This window comes from Myotis myotis, unplaced genomic scaffold (genome assembly GCF_014108235.1).
Source record: "Myotis myotis isolate mMyoMyo1 unplaced genomic scaffold, mMyoMyo1.p scaffold_m19_p_14, whole genome shotgun sequence".
In the NCBI taxonomy this organism is placed as follows: domain Eukaryota; kingdom Metazoa; phylum Chordata; class Mammalia; order Chiroptera; family Vespertilionidae; genus Myotis; species Myotis myotis.
Genome location: NW_023416318.1, coordinates 45,609,737 through 45,637,695, shown reverse-complemented (window position 1 = coordinate 45,637,695; position 27,959 = coordinate 45,609,737). Strand labels below are relative to the sequence as shown.

Sequence of the window (27,959 nt, the reverse complement as noted above, 5' to 3'; positions counted from 1 at the left end):
GCCCCGCGGGTGTGCGGGCAACCACCCGTCCACGGACGCGGGGGCAGGCGGGGCGGGAGGCCACGTGCCCGCTATTGGCGGCGACAGCTGCCGGTCCCCGAGAAGCTTTCCCACTCGGGTCGTCAACCGGGACCTGCCCCCCACCACCCGCGCGTCCGCCCGTCGGGCTCCCAGGTTTCTCCCCCTCCCGACGGGGCCGCGGCGCCGCAGCTGCACGGGGGTCGGGAGGCAGCGCCCGCGGCTCGGGAGCCGGCGGCCGGGTCCTCCGTGCGCTTCGGCGCCGCGCGGACTGGTCGTTGCCACGGCGACCCGAGACGCCGACGCGAAACGTCCTTCTCTTCGCGGGCTCACCCTCCAGGCGCCGGGGCCTCCGGGCCGTGGTGGGTCGGGCCGGACCCCGCGCGGGGCGGGGGCGCCGAAGGTCCTGCCGGGCTCGGGCGGGGGCGCCGAAGGTCCTGCGGAGCCAGGCGGGCGGCGGCCGCACGCACCTGCTGACGCCGGAGGGCAGGGTCGCAGCCCGGGTGCCGAGGGTTACCGCGCGCGCCCTAAGGCGGCGTCCCCAGAGACACGGCCCGGGGGACAAGCACGTGTTTGTCCGAAAGCCCCTCGCTTCTCCAGGCAGCCCGGCCGCTGTGCGCTCCAGTAGCCAGAAAGTTGCAACTCGGGGCCTTGGGTCAGAAAACTGCGGCGGCGGGACTCCTAGCAGCCAGGCCACGGTTACCACACTGTTGCTAAGGAGCTGTGTGGTCGGGGTGCGTGGGAAGCCTGGAGTTCAGGGGGACGCGGGTCCGGGCAGAGGGAACCGCCCTGGTTCTGGGGACGTGATCCGAAGCCATGGCGCAGGCCCTTGCCAGGGACAGTGCGATGGAGGGAGGGCTCCTGTCCCGAATCCGCTCCCGCCCGTCGGTGGTCACAAGCATTGAAGATTCATTCAACAGAAGAGGATGAGATGGGGACTTCTCCTTACGGAATAAGCTAACGTTTTAGTTTTTCCAGGGGCTCTGCTATTCGGGAACCGCCATGAATAGTGCAGACAGCGAAGATCTGTTCATTGACAAGCCTCCCAGACTCAAGAGCTCAAAAGAATGGTTGGAACCGCAGCCTCTTCCTTTCGTGGAGGTACAGGGTGCGGCGCCTGCAAGTTTGTACTTGGGTAGTTGCGTTGAGAACTGGCTTGTGTGAAATGTAGTATTTGTTCTATGTTTTCTGTTTTACTCTCTTCTGTTTACTACCGTTGTGTTTGCTCTTGGTTTTCCAGCTTCTTCAAGGTGGAATCATGGGTCATGGATTATATACGTTTTCTAATATAGCAAAGTTACAGAGTTTCTCTTGAAGCACACAATTTATACATATTGTGTGTTTTTTCAGATTGTTATTTTTTCTAAGCAGCTTTATAAAGGTATACGTGATATACATACAATCCACTGCATATTTTTTTAAAGTATACAGTCTTGATAAATTTTAACATGTATACCCACACGAAACCATCACCACAATCAAGGTAACGAACAGAGTCAATATTCCCGAAGTTTCTTCATTGTGTCCTTGCCAATCCCTCCCTCCCTGCCAGCCATAAAGACCATCTCGGATTTGCTTTCTGTCATTATAGTTAGGTTTTTTTTTGGCCCTAGAATGAATTGAAAGCAGAAAGATTCAAATACTCTTTAAATAGTACTTTATGATATTGTTTTAGGTATAAAAACTGGATTTACAGAGAATTTTCCAGAGATATGTCTGTCATGTAAAATATAAGTCACAATAGTATTAACACTTTGTTTTTTGAGATTTGACTTTCAAAATTTCATTGTCATTTTAGGCATTTGCCAGAGAAGATACTAATGCAGCTATTAAATCAATATTATATAGAGAAAATTATATAAATAAGGTAAGAATTAACTATAGAATGTTTCCATTAATTTCCTTTCTTGCCCGGCTGGCGTGGCTCAGTAGTTGAGCGTCTACCTATGAACCAGAAGGTCATGGTTCAATTCCGGGTCAGGGCACCTGCCTGAGTTGCAGGCTCCATCCCCAGTGTGGGGCGTACAGGGGGAAGCCCATCAATGATTCTTTCTCATCACTGACGTTTCTATCTCTTTCCCTCCCTCCCTTCCTCTCTGAAATCAATAAAAATATTTTTAATTTTTTCTCTCATTTTACATGTAGTTCGTCATCATTATGCAAGTTTTTTTTCTTTTTATTTATTTTTATTTATTTATTTATTTATTTTTTCAATTAAATCTTTATTGTTCAGATTATTACATTAGTTACTCTTTTTTCCCACCATAACTCCCCTCCACCCAGATCCCACCCACCCTCCGCCCTCACTCCCCACCCACTGTCCTCATCCATAGGTGCACGATTATTGTCCAATCTCTTCCCTCACCCCCACACCCCTTTCCCCCCCAAGAATAGTCAGTCCATTCCCTTTCTATGTCCCTGATTCTATTTCAATCACCAGTTCATACTGTTCATCAGATTATTTATTCACTTGATTTTTAGATTCACTTGTTGATAGATATGTATTTGTGGTTCATAATTTGTATCTTTACCTTTTTCTTCTTCCTCCTCTTTTCAAAGGATACCTTTTAGCATTTCATATAATACTGCTTTGGTGGTGATGAACTCCTTTAGCTTTTTCTTATCTGTGAAGCTCTTTATCTGGCCTTCACTTCTGAATGATAGCTTTGCTGGATAAAGTAGTCTTGGTTGTAGGTTATTATGCAAGTTTTTAAAAATAAAATTAAAAAACACTCATTAGCCCCTGGGATTAAACTTAAGGGGCCTCTGAGGTTGCTTTAATTGACTTCCTCTTTTCCGATACTTTGTGAGGATTCTTTCACAGGTACCCTCTCACTTGTCCCTTCATCTTAGCGGGGCTTTGATGGAGTCACTAGGTATTGGTAAGAGCTTTAAGAGCTGTTATTGGTACACAGCAGCCAAGCATTACTCATGTAAACCTAGGTAAGAACAAGGCTTGAACGATAGCAGGATGGGTTTAATGATAAGACAAGGCGAATGTCCATGTGAATGTCCACTAAACACCGGGATAGGTAACCCATTGTTGTTTTTAAGGATTTTCTTCAGAGTTGTTTAAAAAGGGGTGGCTGAAGTGTGCTATGACCTGAAGTTTGGAAGGGGTGATCCCTACAAAGTAGGAAGCTCTCAGGGCCTCCCCCCCCCCCACTTTAAATGTTATGTTGTTGATCCCCAAAATTACATGATTTCATTGGTTTGATGAAAAAAAGTTTTGTGAGAATGGTTGACTTTATAGCCTAAACCAGGCATTTTCTTCGCAGGCCATTTGGACTAGGCTGTGCTACACTCCTGTCTCTTTGCTTTATCTCTTTTTCCCCATGGAATGTTCTTCTTCCACTTTCTCTGTCATCTCTTCTCTTCCTAGATAACTCTTCATTCTTTAAGGCCCATCTGAAATGCCTCTCACTTTGGGAATATTTAAAAATCTTAAAAATATTTTTTTCCATTGTGGTAAAATATACATAGCATAAAATTTGCTATTTTTTAACCATTTTAAGTGTACAATTCAGTAAACTCACATTTACTTGGACAGCTATCACCACTATCTATTTCCAAAACTCTCGTCACCCTATCAGAAACTTGGTCCTCATTAAATAATAACTCTCCTTTCTTCCCTCCCCCAACCTCTGCTGACCTCTAATTCACTTTCTGTCTCTATCAGTTTGCCTCGTCTAGATATTTTACATAAGTGGAATCCTACATTATTGGTCCTTTTATGGCTTATTTCACTTAGCATATTGTTTTCAAGGCTCCTTTATGTGGTAGCAGGTCTCAGAACTCCCTCCCCTTTTGTAGCTGTGTATTATTCCATTGTATGTAGATGCCACGCTTTGTTGATACATTCATCTGTTGATGGGCACTTGCTTTGCTTCCATCCTACCTTTCCGCTATTGTGAATAATGCTGCAGTGAACACTGCTATACAAGTGTCTGTTTGGGTCCCTGTTTTTAACTACATATACAGGGTGTCCCAAAAAATGTATACACACGTTAACAGCTGATAGCTTAATTTTGAAAATGAAATGTATTTTAATACACACTACCTTTACAATTATTCAAAGCATGTCTAGATAGTTTTTCAGGGAAAAAAAAATATATCTTGCTATATTGTCTCTCCAAGTTGTTTTGTGGCTTTGTTTTGTAGTGTGTCTCTCCAGGGACAGCTGGCATGTTGTCTAACTTATCCACTATTCCTTTTCCCACTATAGTGTGGGTACACAGCAGAAGCCAAGTAAATGACTGAATTAATGAGTGACTTTGTGGGCTATTCTTAGGAATAGAAATGAAGTTTACATTTTAGAACAAGAAAGATTTCAGATAACATGTTTATCTCTTACACCCCTGTTTACTAGGAATTAGACAAGTATTTACAGCATCATGACTTCTTAAATACAAGAAGAAAAGAGATGTTATACAAAAGATGGGTTGACCATGTGGCAGGTCCTCTCCAGAAAAAAATCATGGAGAAAGTTTGTTCACATAAGAAGATTAAAAAAAGGAGACACCAGGAATTAGATACCTTCTTAAAATACGTAAATAAAAAGGTATTAAGAGATCATTTGACACTCCCCCCCCCCAGTTGGTTTAAAAACGATGGTTATCTTTATTTATAATCATTCAGCCTGCCCCTCCCCACTCTATATATGAGTAATATTTTATTACAGCACACACTACTCTTAAATCCAGGGCATGTGGAACAGATGGAGGAGGAGGGCTAGTTCTGGATTTAAATGTGTACATCAGAATCAGTTGTCTTTGTTGTACTCAGGTAATTGTTAATTTTATACACCAATTAAAAAATTTTGAACTCTAGGTTCAGAACATATATATTTATTTTTTTTCTGGAATTCTATTATTTACAAAGCTATACGATATTTATGGTCTCTTGGCATTTTTAAGAGATCTGAGATATTTGACTAGTAGGCATTAAAAAACAAATTCCCAAGTCTTTTAGTGTTCCAAAATTCGTTATTAAAATCTTACAAATTTTAAGTTAGTTCTGCCTATCACTATAGTGTTTATTACTTGGATACATTAAATGTAACTTAGAATCTGGTCTTCCCTTCCCTTTTGTACTTGTCACTGATGCCATTCAGAAGCATTCAGATGGGTTTGTGTTTTGACTCTTGAGAGTCCTGTTATGCCCAGAATGAACTGTGCACCTCTTCTTCTTATGTGTGTCTTATTTCCTTCCCGTAGGGAAGTGCATTCATAGAGCACTATGACCCCGAAGAGTACGACCCTTTCCACAGGCACAAAGAGGACCTGGGTTTCCTGAAGGTAGGATAGATTTCTTACTTTAACTTGGGTGTTATGTCTTTGGTATCAGCTTTTTTGATAAGCGAGTTGTCGTCTAGTAATTCCCTAAGAATGTGGTAACATCTTAAGAATAGTTTCCCATCTCCCTGTCTGAGAAAGGAGCAAGAAAGCCGAAGTCCAAATTCAAGCAAACTTCTATAAAATCTGAAAATACCGTATCATGATTGGGTAATCGGTAATGTTTAAAATTTTCATAGGCGTTTAAATTTGTTACAAAAGTAACACATTTTCATGATAAAATCAATTGCTAAATAATTTAAAAACCACTCAATTCCATTACCCAGAATGAAAACATTAACCATTTTCTGTATATCTTTTAAGACTTCTTTCTACATGTAGGTATAAACACACATTTTTATTTTACAAGAATAGGATTATACCATACATTAAGTTATATTACTTGTGTTTTTCCTTAATAGTTTATAATTTGCTTCTTTGTCAACATGTGTAAATATATAACTTTAATAATTGCTAATTGCCTGGTATTCTATTACTAGTAGCAGCTATCTTGCACTGAGGGATTTCCTAAATGTTAGGACTTTTTTTCTTTCATTTTATTTTATCTTCACTGCTACCATGTCAGGTAATTTACAGATGACACAAGTGAGTACAGATAGGTTAGGTTACTGGTCCAGGGTCACACAGCTGCAAATAGCATAGATGTGTTTCTAACCATATCTGGTACCTTGCTAAGCCATCATTTTTTTTTGACATATTTCATTTTAAATATCTAGATTGTTTTCGACCTATTGCTGTTATATATGACATTGTGATGAACATCCCTATTTCTTAATTTTTTTCAGTAAGTTGCTAGAAGCAGAATTGCTGAGTTAAAGGTTAAGCCTGATTTTGATTCATATTATCAAATTGTTCTTCAGAATGTATAAATTTGCAACCTCACCAGAGAATCCATTTTTGCCTACTTTTGCTAATAATGGATATTGTTAAACCAAATTTAAAAACCTACCTTAAGTCATAGACATTTTAAACTGCTGGCATTTGCATGCAAAGCAGGTCATTTTTTTTCTCCTCCCAAGTTGGAGTATGTGTCTGTGTGTATATAATTTCCCCATTATTATAGGGGAAAGTTAAACTGAGAGTTTAGAATAAGAACCTTAGATATACTAACTAGTAACACAGCTAGTATGGGGGAGTATTGAGATTTGAAACCAGATCTTTTTGATACCAAATCTCCATTCTGTTCTTTTACCACTAGAGGCCCGGTGCATGAAACTCGTGCACGGGTAGGGTCCCTAGGCCTGGCCGGTGATCAGGGCCGATTGGGGCCTCTGGCTGCCAGCTGGGGCCTTCCTTCCCTCATTCTGCGCCGCCCTCTGGTGGTCAGTGCACATCATAGTGAGCGATTGAACTCCCAGTCTCTCCGTCCAACTCCTGAGGGGACACTTTGCACATTAGCCTTTTATATATATAGACGCTGCCTTTCTAAATGCAGCTGGCAGGTGACCTCTTCAGGTAAGCTGAGCACTTTGAGGTTAAAGCACCAGTTCTCAAAGTGAGTACATAGACCTCGAGAGCCTGAAACCTCTTTTGGGGTCTGTTAGGCCATATATTTTCATAATAGAGCCAAATGTTTTTGCCTTTTTCATTGTGTTGACATTTGCTCTGATGGTACAAGAGCAATGGTGCATAAAACTGCTGGTGCCTTCCTTAGAATAGCTTAAGTCAGTGTTCCCAAATTATATGGGAAGTCATTCTATTCTTCATTGCCACGCACCCACAGCAAAAAAAAAAAAATCAGTTTCACTTAAGAATATCTTTGATCAAACAGCCAAAATTATTAACTTTATCAAATCTTGATCCTTGAGTACATCTTTTGAATAGCATGCAATGGGATGGGAAGTATGCAAGGAGCACTACTGCTGCAAACTGAACGCAGTAGGACTGTTCAAATTGTGAGCTGAACTGGTTGGTCTTTTTCATGGAACACTGTTTTTAGTTGAAAGAACAACTTACAAAACTATGGTTATTAAATCTCTGGTATTTGGCAGACATTTTCTGGAAAATTAGCAAAGTGAGTCTGTCACTTCAAAAACAACAGACAGTATTTGTTGCCAGTGATATAATGTGAGCTTTTAATGTGAATTTTGGAACAATCATATTGAATATGACAGTGTTCCAATACTCAAAGGCTTTACTGATGAGTTTGGTAATAATATTAGTAAATGGGGTTACTGTATAATGAAATGTATTAACATTTGGAAGATCTCACATAACTCACAGATCTGATTATTATCAAACCATCAGTTCATGACATGGATAAATGATCCAAAGTTCAAGACAGACCAATGGACTTTAATGTAGCAGAGTTTGAATAATTCATTGATATGGTTTCAGATTCTACAGTATAACTAATCTCTAAGAAACTACCACTTGTTGAGTTTGGGTATATTATCTAGAATAGCCACAATGATCTAGAGAGGCTATTAAAATGAACTAACCAGGTTGGAAGGCCTCACTAAGAGATGTATCGGAATGCCTCCTTCTCTCTTTGTAATGTGTTAAACGTACATAATGGTTAGATTGCCATTGTTTGTAGATACTGTATTCTTTTATTATTATTCTTTTATTTTTTATTTGTATTGATTTCAGAGAGGGAGAGGGGAGAAAGAGATAGAAACATCAATGATAAGAGAGAATCATTGGTCAGCTGCTCCTGCACGCCCCCTATTGGGGATTGAGCAGGCAACTGGGCATGTGCCCTTGACTGGAATCGAACCCGGGATCCTTCATTCCTCAGGCTGACACTCTATCCACTGAGCCAAACCAGCTAGGGCTGTAGATATTGTATTCTTGATTCTTCTGGCATAAGGGTCATAAATGGATGTTTAGGATAGACTGAAAAAGACCTGAAACCGAGTCCTCAAAGAAATGTGTTTTTTTGTAGGTTATCATCCCACCATTTCGTGACCCTTTGAAAAAGGCACAATATGACAAAGATGATGAAAAAAGAACTCTTCTTCAGTGTGAGACTGGTACGTAGTTTCCAACTGTTACGTGATTTCATAAGTCAAGAGCAATGACAGTTGCATTTAACTGTGCTAATTTATACTGCTAAACTTCTTGCAGGCAAAATACATACAATGAAAGAATTTAAAGAGGTTGAGAAGGCCAAACTGTATTGCAGATTTCCACAACTTTCTAATTCAAGGTGCTTTGTGACTCCAAATGATTGGCTTAAACTGTCTGCAAACTACATAGAAAGTGACTTTTGTAAAAGGAGCAGGTAATGGCTAATATTGTAGAAATTATGGAACCCACTGTGATTAGAAAACTTTTTCTTGAGATAGTGATATAAATTTTGTCATTGTTATTATTTTTAAATTTTTGGTTTTTAATGAGAAATCTACTGTAATTCTTGTCTTGGCTTCTCTGCATGTGATGTTTCTTTTGTCTTGGGCACTTCCAAGATTTTCTCTTTGTCTTTGGTTTTCATTAGCTAAACTATGATGTGTCTAGGTGTTTTGTCCCCTTTTATTTCTGTTAATCCTATGTAGGGCTCTCTGAGGTTCTTATATCAGTGATTTGATGTCTTTCATTATTTTGGGGGAAATTCTAGACCATTATCACTTCAAATATTTCTTATATCCTATTCTTTCTTTTTTTGCTTCTGAGATTCCAATTATACATATATTAGAGCATTTGATATTGTCCCATAGCTACATAGCTCTTATATACTGTTCTTTTTTTTTCTACTTGTATTTTAATTAGACAATTTCTACTGACCTATCTTTTCTTTTCTTTTTTTTTAAAATATGGAACGCTTCACGGATTTGCGTGTCATCCCTGTGCAGGGGCCATGCTAATCTTCTCTGTATCGCTCCAATTTTAGTATATGTGCTGCCGAAGCGAGCACTCTACTGACCTATCTTTAAGTTCACTGAGTCTTTCCTCAGCTGTGCCCCATATACTGAAGAGCCTATCAGAGGGATTAGTCCCTACTGATGTGATGATTTTTATTTCTGTATTTCCATTTTATTTTATTATTTTTTTATTTTTTTAAAATATATTTTATTGATTATATTTTATTTATTTATTTTTTAAAATATATTTTATTGATTTTTCACAGAGAGGAAGGGAGAGAGATAGAGAGTTAGAAACATTGATGAGAGAGAAACACCGATCAGCTGCCTCCTGCACATCTCCCACTGGGGATATGCCCGCAACCCAGGCACATGCCCTTGACCGGAATCGAACCTGGGACCCTTCAGTCCGCAGGCCGATGCTCTATCCACTGAGCCAAACCGGTTTCAGCGAAGTGATGGTATTTTAGACCAGCGGTTGCCAACCTTTCGGACCTCACGGACCACCAGTTGGTGACCGCTGTTTTAGACAATATACACAGCGGCAAAGGTTAACAGTAATTTCTGAAATAGTATAACCGGTATTGTTTTTGCAAACATCCTCACACATGTTGTCTTGTTAAAGGTTAAAGGTGAAGAGTAATTTCAACGCTAGTAGTTTTGATTTGAAACACGTGACCAAAGTGCCTCATCTTCCGGGATCCCAGGAAGGAGAAAAAGCAGTTCTTTGCAAGTAAGCCCGTTCTTCCACAGCTCGGCCCCTCCTTTACTTAAGATGCTTGGCTGTGTTTCCCCCCTTTGCCATCCTTTCGCGCTGCTGGAGCCAGTGCCGAGGCAGGTGCCAGGCTCCTGTGGCCCGACCCCAGGCACCTCCCACCCCGGTGCCTGGGTGCGGTGGCAGCTTTCTGCAGCTTGTCCTGGTTTTAAGGAAAAGATAGCTAACACATTCAGAAATGACAAGCACAGACAGAAAAAAAATGGTTAACGACTCGTGTAAGTTAAAAGTGACTTGAATTGAATCGGAACAGTAAAGTGTCACTTTGGACTAGTTTTGAGGGGTAGTAGCTGTTACAGTTGGGTACCCAGAGTGAGGAGGAGTTATAAGCAGAGAAGTGGTATGTACTACTGTGCGTGTAACCTGGGGAGTCAGCTCCAGAAACTGGTTATGGAGTTAAAAGAAAGAGATTTCTCTACATGGTTACAGAACCTGTTAACTACCTGATTAAGTTATGGGATCCCCAGACGTTGCTGGAGGGAATGTAAAACAATGCAGGCACTTTGGAAAACAGTTTGGCAATTTCTCAAAAGGTGAAACATGAAATTATCATGCAACCCAGCAATTCCCCTCCTAGGTTTCTACCCAGGAGAAATGGAAACATTATTCACATAAAGACTTGTCCGGCGTGTGTGTTCTTGCCACGATATCTCCAAACTGCAAACAGCCCAAGTGTTGCTCATTCACTGGTGAATGGACAAAATGTGGTGCATTTATACAGGGCATGTTACTTGGCAATTAAAAGGAAAAGGAGTTCTAATAAAGCATGGATGAAATTCAAAACCATTATACTCAGTGAAGGGAGACCATCACAGAAGACTACCTATTGTTTGAGTCTCTTTATATGACATATGTTGGACGAGGTAAATCTATAGAGACAGGAAATAGATTATTGGTTGCCCAGGGCTGGGGCTGGGAATGGAGAGTGATTGTAAAGGACCGTGAGGTCTTGGACTGATGGAAATGTTCTAAAATAGCTCTGCAAATACACTAAACACCATTGGTGTGTACAATTCAAATGGGGTATAAATTACACGTCAGTAAAGCTGTTCATGAAAAAGGAGACCCTAGCAAGCAGGAGGGAAGTGAGCTCATATGCACCTGTTTAGGAGGCTGGCCTATGATTTTCTATTCCTGCAAGGCCTGAGGGAAGCTGTAGCAGGTCCCCTTTCCCTTTCCCAAGGAGGCTCAGAGCTCGATGAATAAATGAGTGTGGCAGGAGCCGAGGGCTCTCAGAGATGCTTGATGCTGGCATGTCCAGCAAAGAGGCCAAAATTTTAAATTTAAATCAAAATTACTTAGTGATTTAAAGTAGAAGCAGATGACTGTTGGGGGTGGGGCAGCCATGAGGTTTGCTGCCTGTGGATGGGAACTGACATTGAGGGGTAATGTCAGTATTGAACTAAGCCCCACTCACACGTAGCTGCAGCCTTCAGAGACCAAATGACCCAGAATCACTCTTGTATATTAGGGTCCAAAAGAGTAAGTTCCTCCCCTATCCCTAACCGCCATGGTCTTATACAGACCTATTTGGGCCAGGTTTTAGGGTAATGAACATCTTCATCCTATTTCATTTCTATATTTATACTAATAAAAGGGTAATATGCTAATTAGACCGGACATCTTCTGGACGTCCTTCTGGACAAAGCCATGGTGGCGGGGGCCGAAGCAGAGGTGGTTAAGGGTGATCAGGCCAGCAGGGAAGAGCAGTTAGGAGCAATAAGGCTGGCAGGGGAGCAGTTAGGGGGCGATCAGGCCATCAGGCAGAGGCAATTAGGGGGCAATCAGGCTGGCAGGCAGAGGTGGTTTGGGGCGATTAGGTAGGTGAGCAGTTAGGAGCCAGAGGTCCCAGATTGAGACCTAATCAGGCCTAAACCAGCAGTCAGACATCCCCCAAGGGGTCCTGGATTGGAGAGAGTGCAGGCCTAGCTGAGGGACTCCCCTTCCTTCCCCCCCTTCCATGCACGAATTTTGTGCACTGGGCCTCTAGTATGCTATAAAAGGAGGAGGGAGTTTGTCTTCAAATACCTCTTCTAGCAGAGTGAGCCCCAGACATGAAGGAAAAAATGGCATTGTTGAAGCGTGCAGGGCTTATATTTTAGTCTAGAGGTGTAAGTCTGCGAACTCCCCCCAGAAGAGGAGGTTTAGATTCTCTTCCACAAATAAGGGAGGCATCCCAGACTTGGATCCGGGTGGAGAAGGTGTTTGTCCTCAGAAGAGTTAAACCTGCCCAGGGAAGGCCCGGGGTCGGCCCTGTGAGAGGCCACTTCCCCTGAAGGACTCTGGCTCAGCTGGTGAAACAGCAGAGAGATTTCAGGTGCAAATAAGACTGGAGCAAGGCAATGCTACATATTTGGATTTCTTTTTCATAAAAGTATGCAAGTTCATATAGAATGCATCTGCAAACTGGAAAAAAAATCAAATGCTACACTTGAGCTGATCGTGGTGGGGACCCTTTCCTTTCCGGCTCCTCCCTACAGAAACGGAGGGTTATGCTCTCTGGAAAAAGGACCGCTACATTCTCAGCAGGGAAAGCGTCCAAGTCCCGAGGAGGCCAAGGCTGAAAGGCCCTCCTTGAGCCTCAGCCTGAAGGCAGAGCGGAGGGCAGACCAGGATGCGGTGAGAGCTGGGGAAGTCCCGGGGGCATGACACCAGGCAGCAGCTGGGCGATTCTCCCTGCGGCAGGATTTCAGGGAGAGAGGAGGCAGCGGACTCCCCCAAACCCTCAGACAAAGGAAGGCCAGGGAGAGAACAGGAGAGGCCGAGGCAGGCGTCCCTGACCCAGAGGGAATGGAGTTGCGCTGGGAGCTACACCTGGGGGTGCCCTCTGGTGGGTGGACTGGAGGGTTTTCCCAGCTCCCTCCTCAGTGCCCTCCTCTCTCTCCACCACCTCTACCATCTCTGCCATCTCCCACTTGTCACACCCAGGCGAGGCCCAGTGTTTTGTTCCTCATAATTCAGCCAGGATAGAAAGTTTTCAGAAGGACCATATATTAAACTAAAGTAGTAAGCTTTACCGAGTAAAAGCCCGAAAGTGTAAAATGTATAGAAATATAGGTGTTTATAGAGAGCAGATTTCTCATCGTAAGGCACTCTTTAAACTTGGTGCAGGACCATGGGGGGGGGGGGGGCGGGCGGGGATCCACAAATATCACACACAATAGGATGGGCTGTGGCCCCAAATCTCTGCCTGGTTCTGAGTCCAGGTGGAGTGAGGGGAGGCTCAGGACAAACATCTCGGGGCCGTCTCTGATCCCTGCCTTCACTCACTGGCCGTGTCTGGGAGGTAACGGCTGTGGCAGTGCTGGCCTCTCAGGAGGTTCAGGTGGGAGCCCTGCCTGCTGGACGGGCCGCTCAGCTGGGTCGGGAGGACTGCCCTTCAGGTGGACCAGCTCAGCGTAGCCCAGGAGCTTTCTGCTCTGCAAGCCCCTCACCTCTTCCACACCTAACGCTTCTGTGAACCTTCACAAGGTTTCGGCAGCCAAGGAGCACACACCCTGACCCCGGACTGGCCGAGAGGACACAGGAAGGTTGCTCTGGAGGAAGCCACCTGGCAGCAGGCAGCAGGGTGAGGACCACGGGAGGCGCTCAGGGCCGTCCTGGGTCTGAGAAAAGCATCTGCAATAAACCTCACTTGACGTTTGAGCTCAGTGTCCGGGTGAGAACTGAGAAACCACCTCCATGTATGGACCGCTATTGGAAATGTTTCCCCAGAGGCTAAGAGGCAATGCTGAAAGGTGCGATAGGAATCAGCAGCTCCCTTCCCGAGGGCCATCTCGGAGCTCGGTCTCCCCCGAGGAAGGGGCGCTGCCTTTGGTCGGCCTCCTTAGGACCCCCCCCTCCCCCCCCGCAGTCCTTGGGAAATGTGAACATTCACTGAGATTCCCCGGTGCAGGTTCTGCTCTGCGCAGCCCCTGGCTCCTGTGGAGTTTGACTCCAGGCCCAGGAAGACACGGAGGACCTGAGGCTGAGGGCGCGAGGGCGCGGCTCTGCGTTCCTTAGGCAGAGGCGACATTAAAAGCCGCTCCTCCCCTCCAGTCTAGCATCAGAGACACTGAGCCCCGGAAACAGTGGGTCGCAGGGCAGGTCAGTGGCGAGTCCAGCCGAGGCCCGCGCCTCCTGAGCGCTCTCCCACCGTGGGTCCTTGGTTTCTCCCACTGTCGCCGGAAGGAAACTTGGTTCCATTATAAGCAGCCATTCACGTAGGAAGTCAATTGGTCAAGCTCCGAGAGAAGTGACATTCATAAACGTATAGTTTTATTCTCTTTCTGTACATATTGGCAATGATAAAGCTTAAAGATGCAAGTCCTATGAAATATGCAAAAACAAGGAATTTACATAAATAATTTATACTTCAGAAAATTAAAGTTGAAAAATATTTTCCACATCATTAGCGTTCACAGTATTTAAAGTAAATCAAGCTTTCCCCCTTAGATTTCCAACTATATTGTCTCAGCAGAGAAGGATAAATCTGACCAGGAGCTCAAGGATCAAGCCTGGCTTTGTTCAGTGCATGAGTGGACGCTATGTCAGCATCAGGCTGGCCCCGCGCTGTGGCCGCAGCCTTCCTCCCAGTCCTCGGCCTCCTGAGTGGCTGTGACCAGCAGAGGTCACAGGGCGTGGAATGGTTACAGCGTCACCAAAACCGCCCACAGTGAACACATTCAACCAAGTGGTAACGTCTGGTGGTCCGATGCCTCAGCTCCACATAATACTTGTTATAGCCCTGAAAATGGAAGCCGTGGCATCCAAACACAGCCCAACATGTTAACACTCATACAAGGCACCGTGCTGCGGGGTTCGGTTTACTCATAGGGAAGGTGTTTGCATAGATGGCTAGCGATTTAGTGTGTGATAAACTACAGAGGCCCCGGCGCACGTGCGGCCTTGCGATGGATGAAGCTGAGTGACCTCCGTCCTCCACGGGGCAGCACCACCGTCTTCCCAGCCCCAGCCCAGGGCAGACGCCCTCCCGAGGCCCCTACAGGAGAGTTTTTTGCTCAAAAAGCTGCAGGTCAAAGCGGACCCAGACCTCCCCGGTGGGGACCTCGTGAAGCAGGAGTCGCCGGGTGGTAGGGCCTTTGCTTTCCTGTTCTGTTCGAATTTTCGCCACTGGGATTTCAGTCCGACCCAGGAAATCTGGTGAATAAACGCGAGAGTCAGAAGCCTTCTTGATAAAGCTGGTGAAGAAACTACCCCAGGAGTTGTGTCTGAAACAGGATTCACACAACTTTCAAATCCAACACAAGCCACTCCCTCTCGTCACGGGCTGTGTGGACTGAGTGGAGGCGCGGGGAGGACGGACGCGGGGAGGGAAGCCGCCTGCCTGGAGCCCTTGTCTGGTCGGGAACCTCTCACCCTCCAGCAGGTGCGCGTGGCACAGTTTCTGTGACCCACGTGGGGAGTGATGGGGTCAATACTGAACACCCCCAGGCTGCCCTTCCCCAGGAGGTGCCCGCACAGCTGCCAGGCGAGGGAGCCGTGCGGACGGAGGGTCTGTGGGAGGCAATGCCGGGCGCCCGGCTCCGACCCGAGGGCCCGAGGTCTGGACGCGTCATACTTTACCGTCTGGAGAGAACTGGTCCCTGTCGAACATGGTGAGACACAGCACGTCTTGGTGCAGGTCCTTAATGAAGAACTGGCAGTTGAAGTTCCACTTGGGGTTCAGTGTGTCCTGGAGGGTCCTGGTGGTGTAGCTCTGGGAGCCCATGCTGATTTCACAGTACGGGTTGCTCTTTCCTGAACCAAAACAAAGAAGGACACAGGTGGCACCTGTCGGGTGGCACAGACCGGGCAGTCGGGTGGCACAGACCGGGCAGCAGGGGGCGCTGCCGGAGGGCCCGTGTCTGCCTGTGGTCTCCCTGTCCCCGGAGCTGACAGGGCCATGACCCGGGAGTGACCGTGTGGGCTCCGGTGCCCCAGCTGCTCCCCACGAGCCCAGGCAAGTGTCAGTGCAACTTGCTTCGTGCTTTCTCCACCCAGAAGCACTGAGGGGAGGCATGCGCTTAGTGGGAAACAGTGGTAATGATACTGGCCCAAAACCACGTTAGTGGCTTGGACACATGACTTTAAAAGCATCCATTATCCGACGCTCAGAAGAGGCCTCAGCAGAGAGCGGGGCCGTCACCACATCTGTTGAATGAAAGAAGCATTTACCATTTGGTTTGCAGGCTTTTAATTCTGTAGCTTCAATGACATGCACCATCAGACGCCCGATGCCTGAAGTCTTTTGAGAGCGAGCTATAAAACAGGAAGACGAGTCACGTTAACTTCTTCTCTGAGAAAACAGCAAGTGCAGTGGTGACGCTGAGCTGTTCATACTCAGAGTCGGTCTTTCGGACCCACCTTCACATGGCCCAGCCTCACCTGCCACTGCCCCGGGCCCAGCAGACCAGCGTCTGGCTGCTGGTGCCTTTGCCCGGCCGTGTGGCCTGTTATCTAGGCCCATTGGCACCCGACTCATCCTTCAAGATGCAGGTCCAATCTCACGCCTCACCACCCGACCCCTTCCCTCCTCTGAGCTTCCATTATCCCTGGCTTCTGAGCATCCCCCAGCGGCCGGGCCTGTAGTTCTATGTTTATGTCCGTCTCTCCCGCTAGGAGGAGCCATTGCAGAGCACAGACTATTTACTCACCTTGTATCAACCCCTCAACGAACCAACAGACAGTAATATTAATAAAATTATGGCACATTATATTCGCTCAGCACGTGGATACCTACTAACATTTATTGGATACTTACTCTGTGCTAGGCATGTGCCAGACCTTTGTGTAAGTTACTGAAACTGCACGGTTGCCCCATGTTAAGGCAGCTCTTTGTAACGGTCATCTCCATATGTGAGAAAACGGGGCGTGGGAAGGACTGGAGCCTCTCACGGCCCACAGCTTCTAAACAGCAGGCCGAAACTTAAACATCAGGTACCAAAGTCTATTTCCTTAAGTACTGACCGCACTTCCAATGATTCGTAAACACTTCAGCTTACAAAGCAGTTTCGCTGAAGACTTCATTCTATTTAAGGAGGTACTAAAAATGCTTTTCATATGGAGAGAAATGAGTCCGTGAACTCAAGACTACCTTAGTAAATATGAAGCTAGTTAAGCAGGTTTTGTTCTCAGGGTGGTAAAAAGACGAACAAAAAGTCTGCTTGGCAAACTTTTGATGTTTACCAGGGCAAGGAGAACCTGCTCTATGAGCAGGTGCCTGCCTCTCCTCGGTGCCCACTCCAGGTGGGCAGGGCTGGGCCTGTTCAACGTTGTAGGCCTGGTCAAGACTCGCATGGGGCCTGGCACAGAGTAAGTAATCAATAAGTGTCTGAAGAATTAAACATGTGGAAAATGCATATGGACAGGTATTGATGTTAAGCAAAACTAACATGGACAAACTTTGATTTACATCCCTGACCAATTAAGATATTGATCTTTGTATGCTTTATAAATGATTCAATCTTTGATTTCCCAATAGCAAGCCTTTAAAATACCATTAAAACAAGACACAATTAGTAAAAGCCAAGTTACACATACCTTTCAGGAGTATGTAACAAAATAAGGAAAACCTGAATAAAAAAACATAAAGAACTGCAACTATAGCGGCCAGGGACACACATGGGGGGACTGCGTGGAGGAGGAGGCGGACAGGGTTTCAAAGGTGAGTTGTTCAATTAGGCAACGGTACGGGCCCTGAGTTTAGGGTAAGAACTTTGACCTTAACTTGGGCAGCAACAGGGAAGATGTTTAAGGAGGGAGAGAGATACTGAGAGCAGATACTCCAGAAATGAAGGGGCGTGATGGGGCCACGGGGGACTCGTGCTACAGCCTGGGAGGGACACTGTAGGGGCTGTGTCACGGGGAAAGGAAAGGACCAGGTAAATGGGAAAGAGAACAGTGGGGAACCTATGGGACTCAGCTGCTGCCCAGAGGAGAGGTGTGTGTATTGGGAGCAGCAGGTGAGGGGCTCCGGGAGGCCCAGGAGGTTTGGAACAGCCTGGGGGGGTGGGAAGAGCAGCTGATCTGGAGCAAGTCTGGCCTTTCACTCCCCATCTACCCCTCACTGTCACAGCTGCGTCCTGAAGGTAAGGACCCCCCACTCCCCCCCGCCCACTCCCCAGGGCCCCTTGGTGGCTGGTTCCAGTCAGGGCCCGTCCGACTACCTTGATAGGCCCTCTCTCGCTTCTTCTTCTCCGTGTCGATGTACTGCTCAGAAGCGGCCTTGATCTTCTGCACCCAGGCAGTCCTGGGGGAAGCAGAGCACAACCTTTGGGCAGCTTTCCCCGCACCTCCCATGTCAACCAGCAGCCAAAGCCCGGCACCCCTCTCCTCTCTTTGGCTAACCTCGGCTTAAACAAGTTCCCAATCACAGGCTTAATATTCGCTCAGCTCAGAGATTCGTTTGCTAACTGAGGTCGAGCTGATCATTTCTAGACAGTCCTGACCACTTACAAAAGGGCAGGCACCGCTCCGAGTGCCCGGACGCGGCGGGCCCCACGAGAGGGAAGATGCGGCTGCATCAATGGCGTTCAGCAGTGACAGGTCCCCGCACACTGGGCTGTGCACCCGTTGCCATCAGAGGCGCTGTCTGAGCGCCACCCTAGAGGCCGCCTGGCTGGCCAGGCCGCGGGGGGAGGACCGCGGTCCACACTGGGGCAGGGGAGGCAGCCGGCCCGGCTGGTCCTGTGGGTGCCGCGATGGGCCTGCGTCCGTCCGAGAGGCGCGAGCAGGCCTCTGGAGACCAGAGGGGCACTGGCTGCTGCCTGAGGGGTCTCAGCAGGGAGTGCGGGCGGGTCTGCCCTGGGGGAAGATGCTGTGTGAGGACGTGGCTGGGATCAGCCTCCCAGCGGGCCGGGCAGGGCACTGGTCATAAGAGGCCACAGGACTGACCTCTCGTTAATGTTGTCTGTCCGGAGGGTGTAGACCCGGTCGATGTGAGAAATGTGGAAGACAGGCTCCTCACTGGACGGGTCTGTGGGCAGTTTCACCAGGACTTCATTCAGGAAAATGGGCTGAAAGAGTTAGGCCAGAACACAGGCTGTGAGATGGGCCAGACACTCTGCCCCCTCGCCCGGAGTTCTGTCTGTCAAGAGCCTTGTGCCAAGGGCTGTCTGACCCTCTGGGACAGCAGGAGGGGCCTGGCGAGCATATGCTGAGCGAGATAAGCCAGTCACAGAAAGACCGGTATCACATGATCTCACGCATAGGTGGAAGCCAATGAGCAAAACAGACCCAGAGACAGAAGCCTGGGACAGACTGGAATCTCAGAGGGAAGGCGGGGGGCAGGTTGTGGGGGGATGGTGAAGGGGAGGGTGTGGGGGATGGTGAAGGGGAGGGTGGGGGGATGGTGAAGGGGAGGGTGGGGGGATGGTGAGGAGGAGGGTGGGTGGATGATGAGGGGGAGGGTGGGGGGATGGTGAGGGGGAGGGTGGGGGGATGGTGAGGGGGAGGGTGGGGGGATGGTGAGGGGGAGGGTGGGGGGATGGTGAGGGGGAGGGTGGGGGGTGATGAGGGGGAGGGTGGGGGGATGGCGAAGGGGAGGGTGGGGGGATGATGAGGGGGAGGGTGGGAGGTGGTGAGGGGGGTGGGGGGATGGTGAGGGGGAGTGTGGGGGGATGGTGAAGGGGAAGGTGGGGGATTGTGGTCGGGGGTGGGAAGAGATCAACCAATGAACTTGTATGCATAACCGGAGGACAGACGGTAGGGTGGTGAAGGCCTGGGGCGGGCTAGAAGGGGCCAATGGGGGGAAACAGGGGCCATAGGTAATACTTTCAACAATAAAGATTTCATTAAAAAAGAAAAAGTGCCTCTTGGAGAAGGAGAGGGGGGTGTAGCTTCCAGAGGCTTATTGGGGAGGAAGAAACGGCCTCCGTTTTGTGAAGGTAACTATCGGGGGTGGATTAGGTGTGACTGAGCCGAGGACAGGGGCTCCGAGCTGTGACTGCTCACGTGACAGGGCCGCCCCTCCGCACACTGCACCTGGCACTCTACCCCCGGGACCGATGCTGAATGTGCGAGAGGCGGGCCATGTGTCACGGCTGCCAGAACCCCAGCTGAAGCCCCTGGTGGCTGTCAGGGCAGTGAAGGCCCAGCCACACGGGCCCATCCCCGGGAAGGGACAAGGGAGGTGAGCCACCTGGAGCAGGTGTGGGGCCCGCGGGGACAGGAAGGGCCAGGCCCGGAAGGAGGTTCCGGTGCCGCTGCTGCCGGGACGGCCACTCACCATCTTATACATTTTGAACTGAGCGTTGGACTTGGAGCTGAAGAGCTTCTCGGCGCCCGAGGACACGGCGAACTGCTTGACCAGGTGGGTGAGGAGCAGGAAGTCGTTGAAGAGGAAGCCGTGCAGCTCCTTGTTGCTCTTGGTCTTGTGCAGCTTCCCGCTGTGCAGCAGCTTCCGCGGCCCCAGGCAGTTGGTAAGGGAGTTGAAAATGAGTTGCTTCAGGAGAAAGACACGGTCAGTGTGTAAGTCCCAACACGCACCGTCCGGCATCCCAGGCCGGAGCCGGGCCCGAGGGATTCTGTGGGAGCCCTTTCTATGGGAATGTGGACACAGCATTCATCCGCACACACCGTGTTTCTCTCCCAGCGGGCGCAGTGAGAACGGCCACTCACACCCACAGTCCTGGCTCTGGCAGCTGAACTCAAAGACCTCAAGACATAAGCGCCACATCCCTCTGTACGAGGAAGGAGGACGACGGCCCAGAAAGGTGGGCCCTGCGTGCACCTGCGCTGAGCTGAGGTGCAGGCGGTCCACACTGGGGGAGGCTGGCCCCGATCCCCACCCAGGGCCTGCCCGGCGGCCCGGCTCCCACCACAGGCCTCACCTCGGCGAGGCCCTCGCACTGGATGTGCGTCTGGATCCACTCCAGGCGGTCCGAGTTTTCCTTCTCCCGGACTCCTTCGTTCACTTGAGAGCAAAGCTCTTCTGCCCGCTCGAGGGCCAGCTTCAAGGAGGAATGGTCCACGTGACTCTCTGGCGTGTTCTCCAGAATCTGGAAAAGAGTGGCCAGGTCACGTGGGGTGTACTGTGCCTACCACCCCCCACCCGGGCGTCCTACGGCTGCCGCGATGTGCTGGGTGCCATGCTGGGCACTGAGAACCCAACAGTGAGCAAGTGGTCATTAGCCTTCGAGAAGCTCTCTCCCCCGAGTCCTTGGGGAGACAGGCGACACAGCTACGAGAGGGTGTGCCGAGTGCGACATGGATATCGTGCCCTGAAATCTGTGGGGCTCTGCCGGCTCTCCAGTGGGGCCTGGGTAAGAGGCCGTATGTTAGAGGGCGCCTCCCTCTCCCCCCAGTGACTGAAGCCACGTGCCTTTAGGGTGGACCCTCCAGTATAAAGGGGCTGCAGCTCTGAAAAATGTGTGAGTTTGCTGAATAGCAATGGTTCATAACATTTTTGGGGTCATTGAACCTTTTGAAAAATCTGATAAAAACAATGAATCCCCTACTACAGGAAGAATACAATACAATTATGTGGTTAGGATGTAGGAAAACACTCGGTTCATTCAAACTAAAGTACAAATGTGAAAGGCCAGAGGCCAGAATAGAGCTGAGTGTGTCCCTCCAGAAACGAGCGGCCCCCAGCGGATGACCCCTCTGGCCTCCCCAGTCAGGCGCGCTCTTTCCTAATTCCAAAGTGAGAAATCCCTGGAGCCTAAAGGCTTTCTCAGCACTCACTGGGAGAAAAACCTCACCTGAACTGAAGAGATGCATTTACGTTTTCTACTTTCAGTGATTACCCACGTTTTCACTGTAGGAATATTAACATGTTTGACTATAGGTGCTGCCCAGGCTTTTTGGGGATCATATAGTATAGAGTGTTTGAATTACATTCTGAATTCTGAAACATATTGGGTCCAAAATATTTCGTTTCAGGGACGGTGTAGATTAACACATACTGTGTGTTTGGTGTCATAACTGTAACATGAGCTCGGAAACATAGGCCTACAGTGAGCTAACACGGCTACAGAGCAACCATGGTCAAGGGAGAACCAATAAAAGCAAGTCTTGTATTATTACTACTGTTTTTCTTTGCAAGGTGGTTAATATACATCAATTATTAATGTGTGTGGAATAATCCTTCGTCACATCTGCCTCCTCCCGAGGCCTTATATTGGCTCAAGAGGCCCACATTGCTTATGACGAAAGATGGGTGGGATGTTAGGACTGTTCAGTCAGCACGTGGAGGTGAGGGGACGATGCGCACTCTGTTTAGGACATGCTGAGCGGGACACCCTGGGACACTGGGCAAAGGTGCTCAGTGGGTAAATGAATTTAAGTTTCAGCAGAAAGACTGGAGCCCAAGGTTGTGCTGCTGGTGGACCCTGGGCTCCACACGGGCTTCCCCCAGGAGACCTAGAGGGCCTTCACCTGCCAGACACACTCAGGACTCTGAGAGGCGGGGTTCCCTGTGAAGGGGCGACAGGTTACCAAGTGATGCTTCTTTTCATTGCTCACTTCCAAGGATTCAGCCCTTCAGATTGTATTGGGTGTTCACGGTGCGCACACACGTGCACACAGACTCCCCCCCCCCCCCCCCCCCCCCGTGCCTGGTCCAGGAGGCAGTGGAGGGAGATCATAGTCAGGGAGGGGGTGCTGGTGTACTGAGGCTCCCTGTCGGCCTCTGTGGCCCTCGCAGAGTCCTGCCTCTGTCCCGGCGGGCACTCACGCTTCGGATGAGGAGTGGGTAGCGGGTGATCCTCTGCATGGGCTTGAGCAGGAAGCTGGAGAGGGGCATGCCTTTACACCGCGGGTCGGACGCCAGCTTCTGCAAAACAAGAGAGGCTCGTGGGGGAATCACCGCCCGGGAGAGCAAGGAAACAGCGCTGGACTCCTGACCCTTTAGATCTCTGATTCCTTTCAAAAACTCAGGGTCCATGATGATGCACTCAGAGTAGCATAGCAGTATCTCACCTTGTGTGCCCGACCCAGCGATACTTCGCAGTTCCTTCTCACAGGTGTCTGACAGCCTGTGTGATCGAATCACTCCTTCCTTTGCTTCCAAAGCCACACAGCTGTCTTCCCAGTCCACTGACCTCAGTCACCTCCCTTCTCCTCTACCCACTCTGAACGGTAGGTGCTGCCCCAGGTCCCTCCCCGGCAGTGGAGAACCCGAGTCCATAACCCAGACCCTCTCTGAAGCTCTGCATTCACCACATTACTCTCCTTCTCACCTGTAGCCCCAAAGACCCTCCATACCTCAACAGACCCCAACACCAAGCCCTCATCTCCCCTCCTAAAAGCCTTCCTTTCTACCCCTAAGCCTATTAGAACTGCTAGCACCGTTCTACACCCACCCACCTTCCCCCATGCCTGGGAGTCACCACTGACGCCAATCTCTCTTCTAAGTAGGTCTTGATTGCTTCCCCGCCCCCCCCCCCCCCCACGCCTGCCCGTTGTCCTCACTTGATTAGTAACAAGTGCTACCATTTACTGAGCACCTAACCATGTGTCAGGTAATGAATGCATTAACCTTTGCTAGTCCTGGCCCTTCATTCTTCTGCTCTTTGGCTAATTCATACTCCTCTCTGAAAACTCAGATTATGCCTTCTCTTGTCCAGGCTTTCTCCTTTCTTGACACCTTCCTTCCATTTCAGGGGTCCTTCTTGAGCCCCCATAATATTCCATGGCTACCTCTTTCAGAACGTCACACCTGGACTGGGTTGTCAAACATAGAGGTATCATGTTTGAGGTGTCTCCATGCTCCGCCCCCAGCCTGTTAACTCCAGGAGGCCACGGACCACATCTTATGTGCTTCTCCTGCTAGAGCTGGTCCTCGCCTGTATATAGCAGCTTCAATGCTGGGACCGTCATTTCTAATGACTGAAAAATACATTTACTATAGTTTACCTGTAATTCCCCACTATGGGATATTGAAATTGCTCCCTCCCTTTGTTTTTGGATATATTTATAAATGCTGCTAAAACAAGCATCTTCATGGTGTGTTTTTTTTTGTTTTTTGTTTTTAGAGCCCAACCGAGTCCTGAATGGGTGCAGCTGAGCCCCGAAGGACAGAGCCCGACCGAAGAGCCAAGTCTCACCCCCTTTGTGGTTTTTATGTCTATATTTTCTGACTCTTCTTTAAAAAGTAACATTTCAGAACACAGCTTATGGTCACATTTTGCTTTTCAATGTGATCAATACTATGCACTTCAATATAAGACTAGAAGCTATTTTTATTTATTTTTATTACTTTTACACTTGTGATGACACTGACATCCTATCTGCGTTGCTGTTTGAACAAATATTTTAACCTTTTACTATGCTTTAGAGCAGGGGTCCTCAAACTTTTTAAACAGGGGGCCAGTTCACTGTCCCTCAGACCGTTGGAGGGCCGGACTATAGTTTAAAAAAAAACTATGAACAAATTCCTATGCACACTGCACATATCTTATTTTGAAGTAAAAAAACAAAATGGGAACAAATACAACATTTGTATTTGCATGTGGCCCGCGGGCCGTAGTTTGAGGACCCCTGCTTTAGAAGGTAAATGTCCGATTTTTTATTTTACTATTGATTATTACATGAAAACATTCAGATGCACTCACAATTTTACATTTACCTAATCTGATCAATGCTTGTTTCTACAAACTTGGTTCCTTTCTGTTTCTTCTAGTTCATTTGTAGGCAGCCCCTCACCTGTCCTCAGCGCCTTATACTGAACCATCGGTGCATCGCTGAGATCATCCTAAGGAAGGCCAATGTAACTGGCATCTATTGAGTGCTTACAGAGGCTGGTCTCTGTGCTATCGTATTTAAGAGTATTATCTGGTCATCCCTGGCTCACAGGTGAAGGGACTAGAGGCACCAGGCGTTCAGTGACTTACCCAGGTCACCCACTGGACAGTGGATGGGGCTGGGATTGCAACCTCGCTGTCCCATTCTGAAGCCTTTCTTGTTCTAAGCATATTTTCTTGCCTCCTGGGATAAAGCTTTTTGGTTGTGATAGACTCTTCTTTCCATATGATGCTTAATTCTATTCACTGTTTTTAAATTAAGACTTTAACAACTATATTGTAAGAGCTATTGGGTTATAACCCCCGCCCCACTTTTGCTCACTGCTGTGTCACTGCAGGGATGCCGCTGACTCATTGTACCGTGCGGAGTGCAGTGCGGCTCTCTGCTCACGCACTGCCTGCTTGTAAGTTATGGCCACAGCACCGGGAACCAGTCGTTCTGCAAGGTTTGATGACATCTGTGTACACGTCCAGTATATGTATAGGGTCACAGACATGTGTTTTATGTATTATCCTAATTCCTGGTATCACCATTTCCTTTTGTCCACACTTCCTTATTCATCCACTCATTGTAAGTTTTATTTTATCTTGTTACATTTTATACACTTCAGTAAGCTATTATGTATTCTTTCTGGAATAAGATGGGTCTAATATAAATAAATTTACAGTATTAAGAAAGTGACACTCTGAATTTGGGGGGTATAAAGTAGCTGAGTTTTGTAAACAGGCTTAAAAAAACACTCTGCTATATTAAGATGGGAAAAATCATGGTCAAGTGCCAAGAAAAATAAACTCAAGATGAAAGGCTACACGAAGCAATCAGAACGTTCTTTGCTATATTTGTATCTCCTTGGGAAACATGGGGATACACCCCACCCCCGTGACTGTGATTCCCCCTCCGCCTCAGAACGGGCTGGCATGTTATGGTCCCCAGAATGGCGTTACCTTTAAAAATTCTTTGAAGTCTGTGTCCTCGTCGGTCTTCTGCTGTAAGAGAGCGGCTCCGTTGAGCTGGCAGCTGCAGAACCGGATGTAGGCCTGCATGTGGGACAGCTCGGCCGCCAGGATGTCCCCGATCATCTGCACCGGCATCTTCTCGCCCCCGGTCTTCTTCCGAACCCGCAGGGCCCTGCAACCAACACACTCTCTCACTTTCTGCTTCTGAGTGACTGTCCCGTGGGGACCTAACGTAGTGATAGCCAGTGAGTTCCGGGAAAGCCTCTGGCACCCAGAGGGCACAGTCAGGAGGAGGCGGAGGCAGCTTGGCCGGAAAGCCCTGCTGGCCGAGCCACCCTGGGTGAGATGCTAGTAAAGAAGAGTAAGCCCACGGGGGCAGCACACATGGGCACTTCTTCTGACTCATTTCTGTGCCTTTGGAAACGCTGTGGTTTCACCTCAGTTTCTTAGCAAAGTTTCTTTTGACAAATTCCAACTTGTTCTCACTCTCTAGGGCAGTGGTTCTCAACCTTCTGGCCCTTTAAACACAGTTCCTCATGTTGTGACCCAACCATAAAATTATTTTCATGGCTACTTCATAACTGTAATGTTGCTACTGTTATGAATCGTAATGTAAATATCTGATATGCAGGGTGGTCTTAGGCGACCCCTGTGAAAGGGTCGTTCGACCGCCAAAGGGGTCGCGACCCACAGGTTGAGAACCGCTGCTCTAGGGACAAAGGGAGCAAGAGCCCACAGGGCCAGGTGTGGAGGGGAGGGAGCCTCTGCCCAGGACAGCTGCTGGGCCCCAGGAGGGAGGAGGCAGCCAGAGCTGGGACCACTGATCCTCCTCCCCGGAGGCTGTGCGCAGGGGCACAGGGAGGGAAAACCACCCCAAGGAGTGGAATTCCACACGGGCCGAGGGGCTGCCCGACTGGCCAATTATGTGTGGGCCAGGAGCTGCCACTCTGACTCCACCCAATACAGAGTCAAGTATATGTTGATACAGTGTGTTTAATGCTTTAATGTCTTTGTCTAGTCAAAGTATTTTCTTTGTTATATTTCTTTACTTTGATAATGAGGTATGTTACAGTTACAGGGCATTTCATACCATAATAATAAAATGAAAAGCCCGAGAGAGCAGAGAACAGTGGAAGGTCCTTCGCTACGGGGCCTGCGGGGAGTTCCGTGTGCAAGTCTGGGGCCTGGGGGCGGGTGGGGGTCGGCCACGAGGGGTGAGGCTCTGCACTCACTTCAGCAGCTTCGTGTTAGACATGATGAGCTCCTTCCAGTTCACGAAGATCAAGGTCATTTCTCCTTCGGTGAGAGAGCCTGACTCTGCCATCCGTTTCTGAAAAACCTGTTTTAAACACGAAAGGAAAAAGTTAGCTGAAGTGTGAATTTACAACCTATGAGGTCTACATCAAACAACACCTTCAGACACGAGCTAATCAGATCATGGTCTTCCCAAGTAAACGTGTTTATGATGGTTAACCTCTATGGCTTCCCTACTGACTGCCATTTGGGCTCCTATCAGGGCGGATCCTAAGGACTGAGTCCGGTCATCTCCTCGGGAGGAGCGGCTCTCACACTCTGTCCTGGCCGCTGCGGAGGGGAAAGGAACGCCTGCACGCAGCACCTGCACCGACAGCCTGCAGAGCTGGTGAAGGAGGACTGCTGTCAGGCTGAGCACCTCAGTGTTCCCTGAGCAGTTTGTCGAAGTTCAGCAAAATAAACAGCGAAGACTTATGCCACCCCCAAGACTCACAACCACGCAAACAGGGAGGAGAAAGGCAGGCCTTGCTGCGGGGCAGGCTCAGGAGGCTGCAGCTTCTGCTCCGTGCTGTTACCAGGAGGGTCATGGCCAGGCAGACGATGCACCTGTTGAGCCTGTGCGTGTGTGTTGGGGGAGGAGGGGTCCCCTGGTCTCCTTAGGTGGTTTATTTAACTAAAAGCCATGGAAACAAAACTATAAAGTCTCACTCTATTTACTCAAACACACATCATCTTGAAGAACCACTCTAACAGCCGTTGTCAGCATAGGGGCCACTGCTGACGTCAATAGGCACCAACATAAACAGTGACTAGATGGCAATTGGGAGATATTTTACAATATGGCCCTCGCTGGTTTTCCAACCGGATACAAATGCGAGGGGAACACTCCCACTGCTTAATAATTCCTCCGGGAACATCAGGGTTCATGACAATGTCAGGTGTCAAAACAGCAGTGTAAATAAAGTTAGTGCCCTCCCACCTACTCAGTACCCTGTCCTTCCCAGATGGGCCTCTACCACTTCCAACCGAGGCGCCTGAGTGCCTCTCTCTCTCTCTCTCTCTCTCTCTCTCT

The 27,959-nt window shown here is 48.3% G+C and overlaps 2 protein-coding genes and 1 non-coding gene across 8 annotated transcripts in view; 1 reads left to right on the top strand and 2 right to left on the bottom strand.

Annotated features, from left to right (window-relative positions):
* Positions 1–590: 590 nt before the first annotated feature.
* On the top strand, positions 591–13,804 carry LOC118669228 (protein FAM228B-like). Of its 2 annotated transcripts, XM_036335206.1 has the most exons (9): positions 591–1,119; positions 1,817–1,885; positions 4,388–4,579; positions 5,235–5,315; positions 8,260–8,347; positions 8,442–8,598; positions 9,801–9,908; positions 12,431–12,569; positions 13,422–13,597. In XM_036335206.1, the coding sequence occupies exons 1-9, from the start codon at positions 1,021–1,023 to the stop codon at positions 13,449–13,451; spliced, it is 963 nt and encodes a 320-aa protein (XP_036191099.1). In that variant the 5' UTR covers positions 591–1,020; the 3' UTR covers positions 13,452–13,597. The 2 variants fall into 2 exon arrangements, with proteins under 2 accessions (XP_036191099.1, XP_036191098.1); XM_036335205.1 differs by lacking the exon at positions 12,431–12,569 and having other exon boundaries at positions 13,422–13,804.
* On the bottom strand, positions 9,122–9,228 carry LOC118669593. Its single transcript, XR_004972045.1, has one exon. It is a non-coding gene; the product is annotated as a U6 spliceosomal RNA (small nuclear RNA).
* A 381-nt stretch (positions 13,805–14,185) lies between the features above and the next one.
* Positions 14,186–27,959, bottom strand: part of ITSN2 (intersectin 2) — a 102,317-nt gene continuing 88,543 nt past the window's right edge. For 2 of the 5 annotated variants that reach the window (XM_036335198.1, XM_036335200.1), the window contains 10 exons: positions 26,866–26,972; positions 25,622–25,805; positions 22,609–22,707; positions 20,762–20,929; positions 20,158–20,373; positions 18,825–18,946; positions 18,098–18,180; positions 16,107–16,190; positions 15,516–15,689; positions 14,186–15,089 (listed from right to left, as the gene is read on the bottom strand). In XM_036335198.1, the coding sequence (XP_036191091.1) occupies positions 14,932–15,089; positions 15,516–15,689; positions 16,107–16,190; positions 18,098–18,180; positions 18,825–18,946; positions 20,158–20,373; positions 20,762–20,929; positions 22,609–22,707; positions 25,622–25,805; positions 26,866–26,972 (1,395 nt within the window). In that variant the 3' untranslated portion in view covers positions 14,186–14,931. Of the gene's footprint in view, positions 15,090–15,515; positions 15,690–16,106; positions 16,191–17,471; positions 17,504–18,097; positions 18,181–18,824; positions 18,947–20,157; positions 20,374–20,761; positions 20,930–22,608; positions 22,708–23,334; positions 23,763–25,621; positions 25,806–26,865; positions 26,973–27,959 lie in introns of those variants that run through there. The other 3 variants (XM_036335201.1, XM_036335202.1, XM_036335203.1) reach the window with 3 other exon arrangements.

What these genes read in the sequence shown, in the direction of transcription:
- LOC118669228 (XM_036335205.1), top strand. Translation starts at nt 1,021, where the DNA reads ATGAATAGTGCAGACAGCGAAGATCTGTTCATTGACAAGCCTCCCAGA. An exon ending in TCTTCTTCAGTGTGAGACTG is followed by an intron (nt 8,348 to 8,441) that starts GTACGTAGTTTC and finishes AACTTCTTGCAG; the next exon opens with GCAAAATACATACAATGAAA. An exon ending in GAAAAAGCAGTTCTTTGCAA is followed by an intron (nt 9,909 to 13,421) that starts GTAAGCCCGTTC and finishes AACCTTCACAAG; the next exon opens with GTTTCGGCAGCCAAGGAGCA.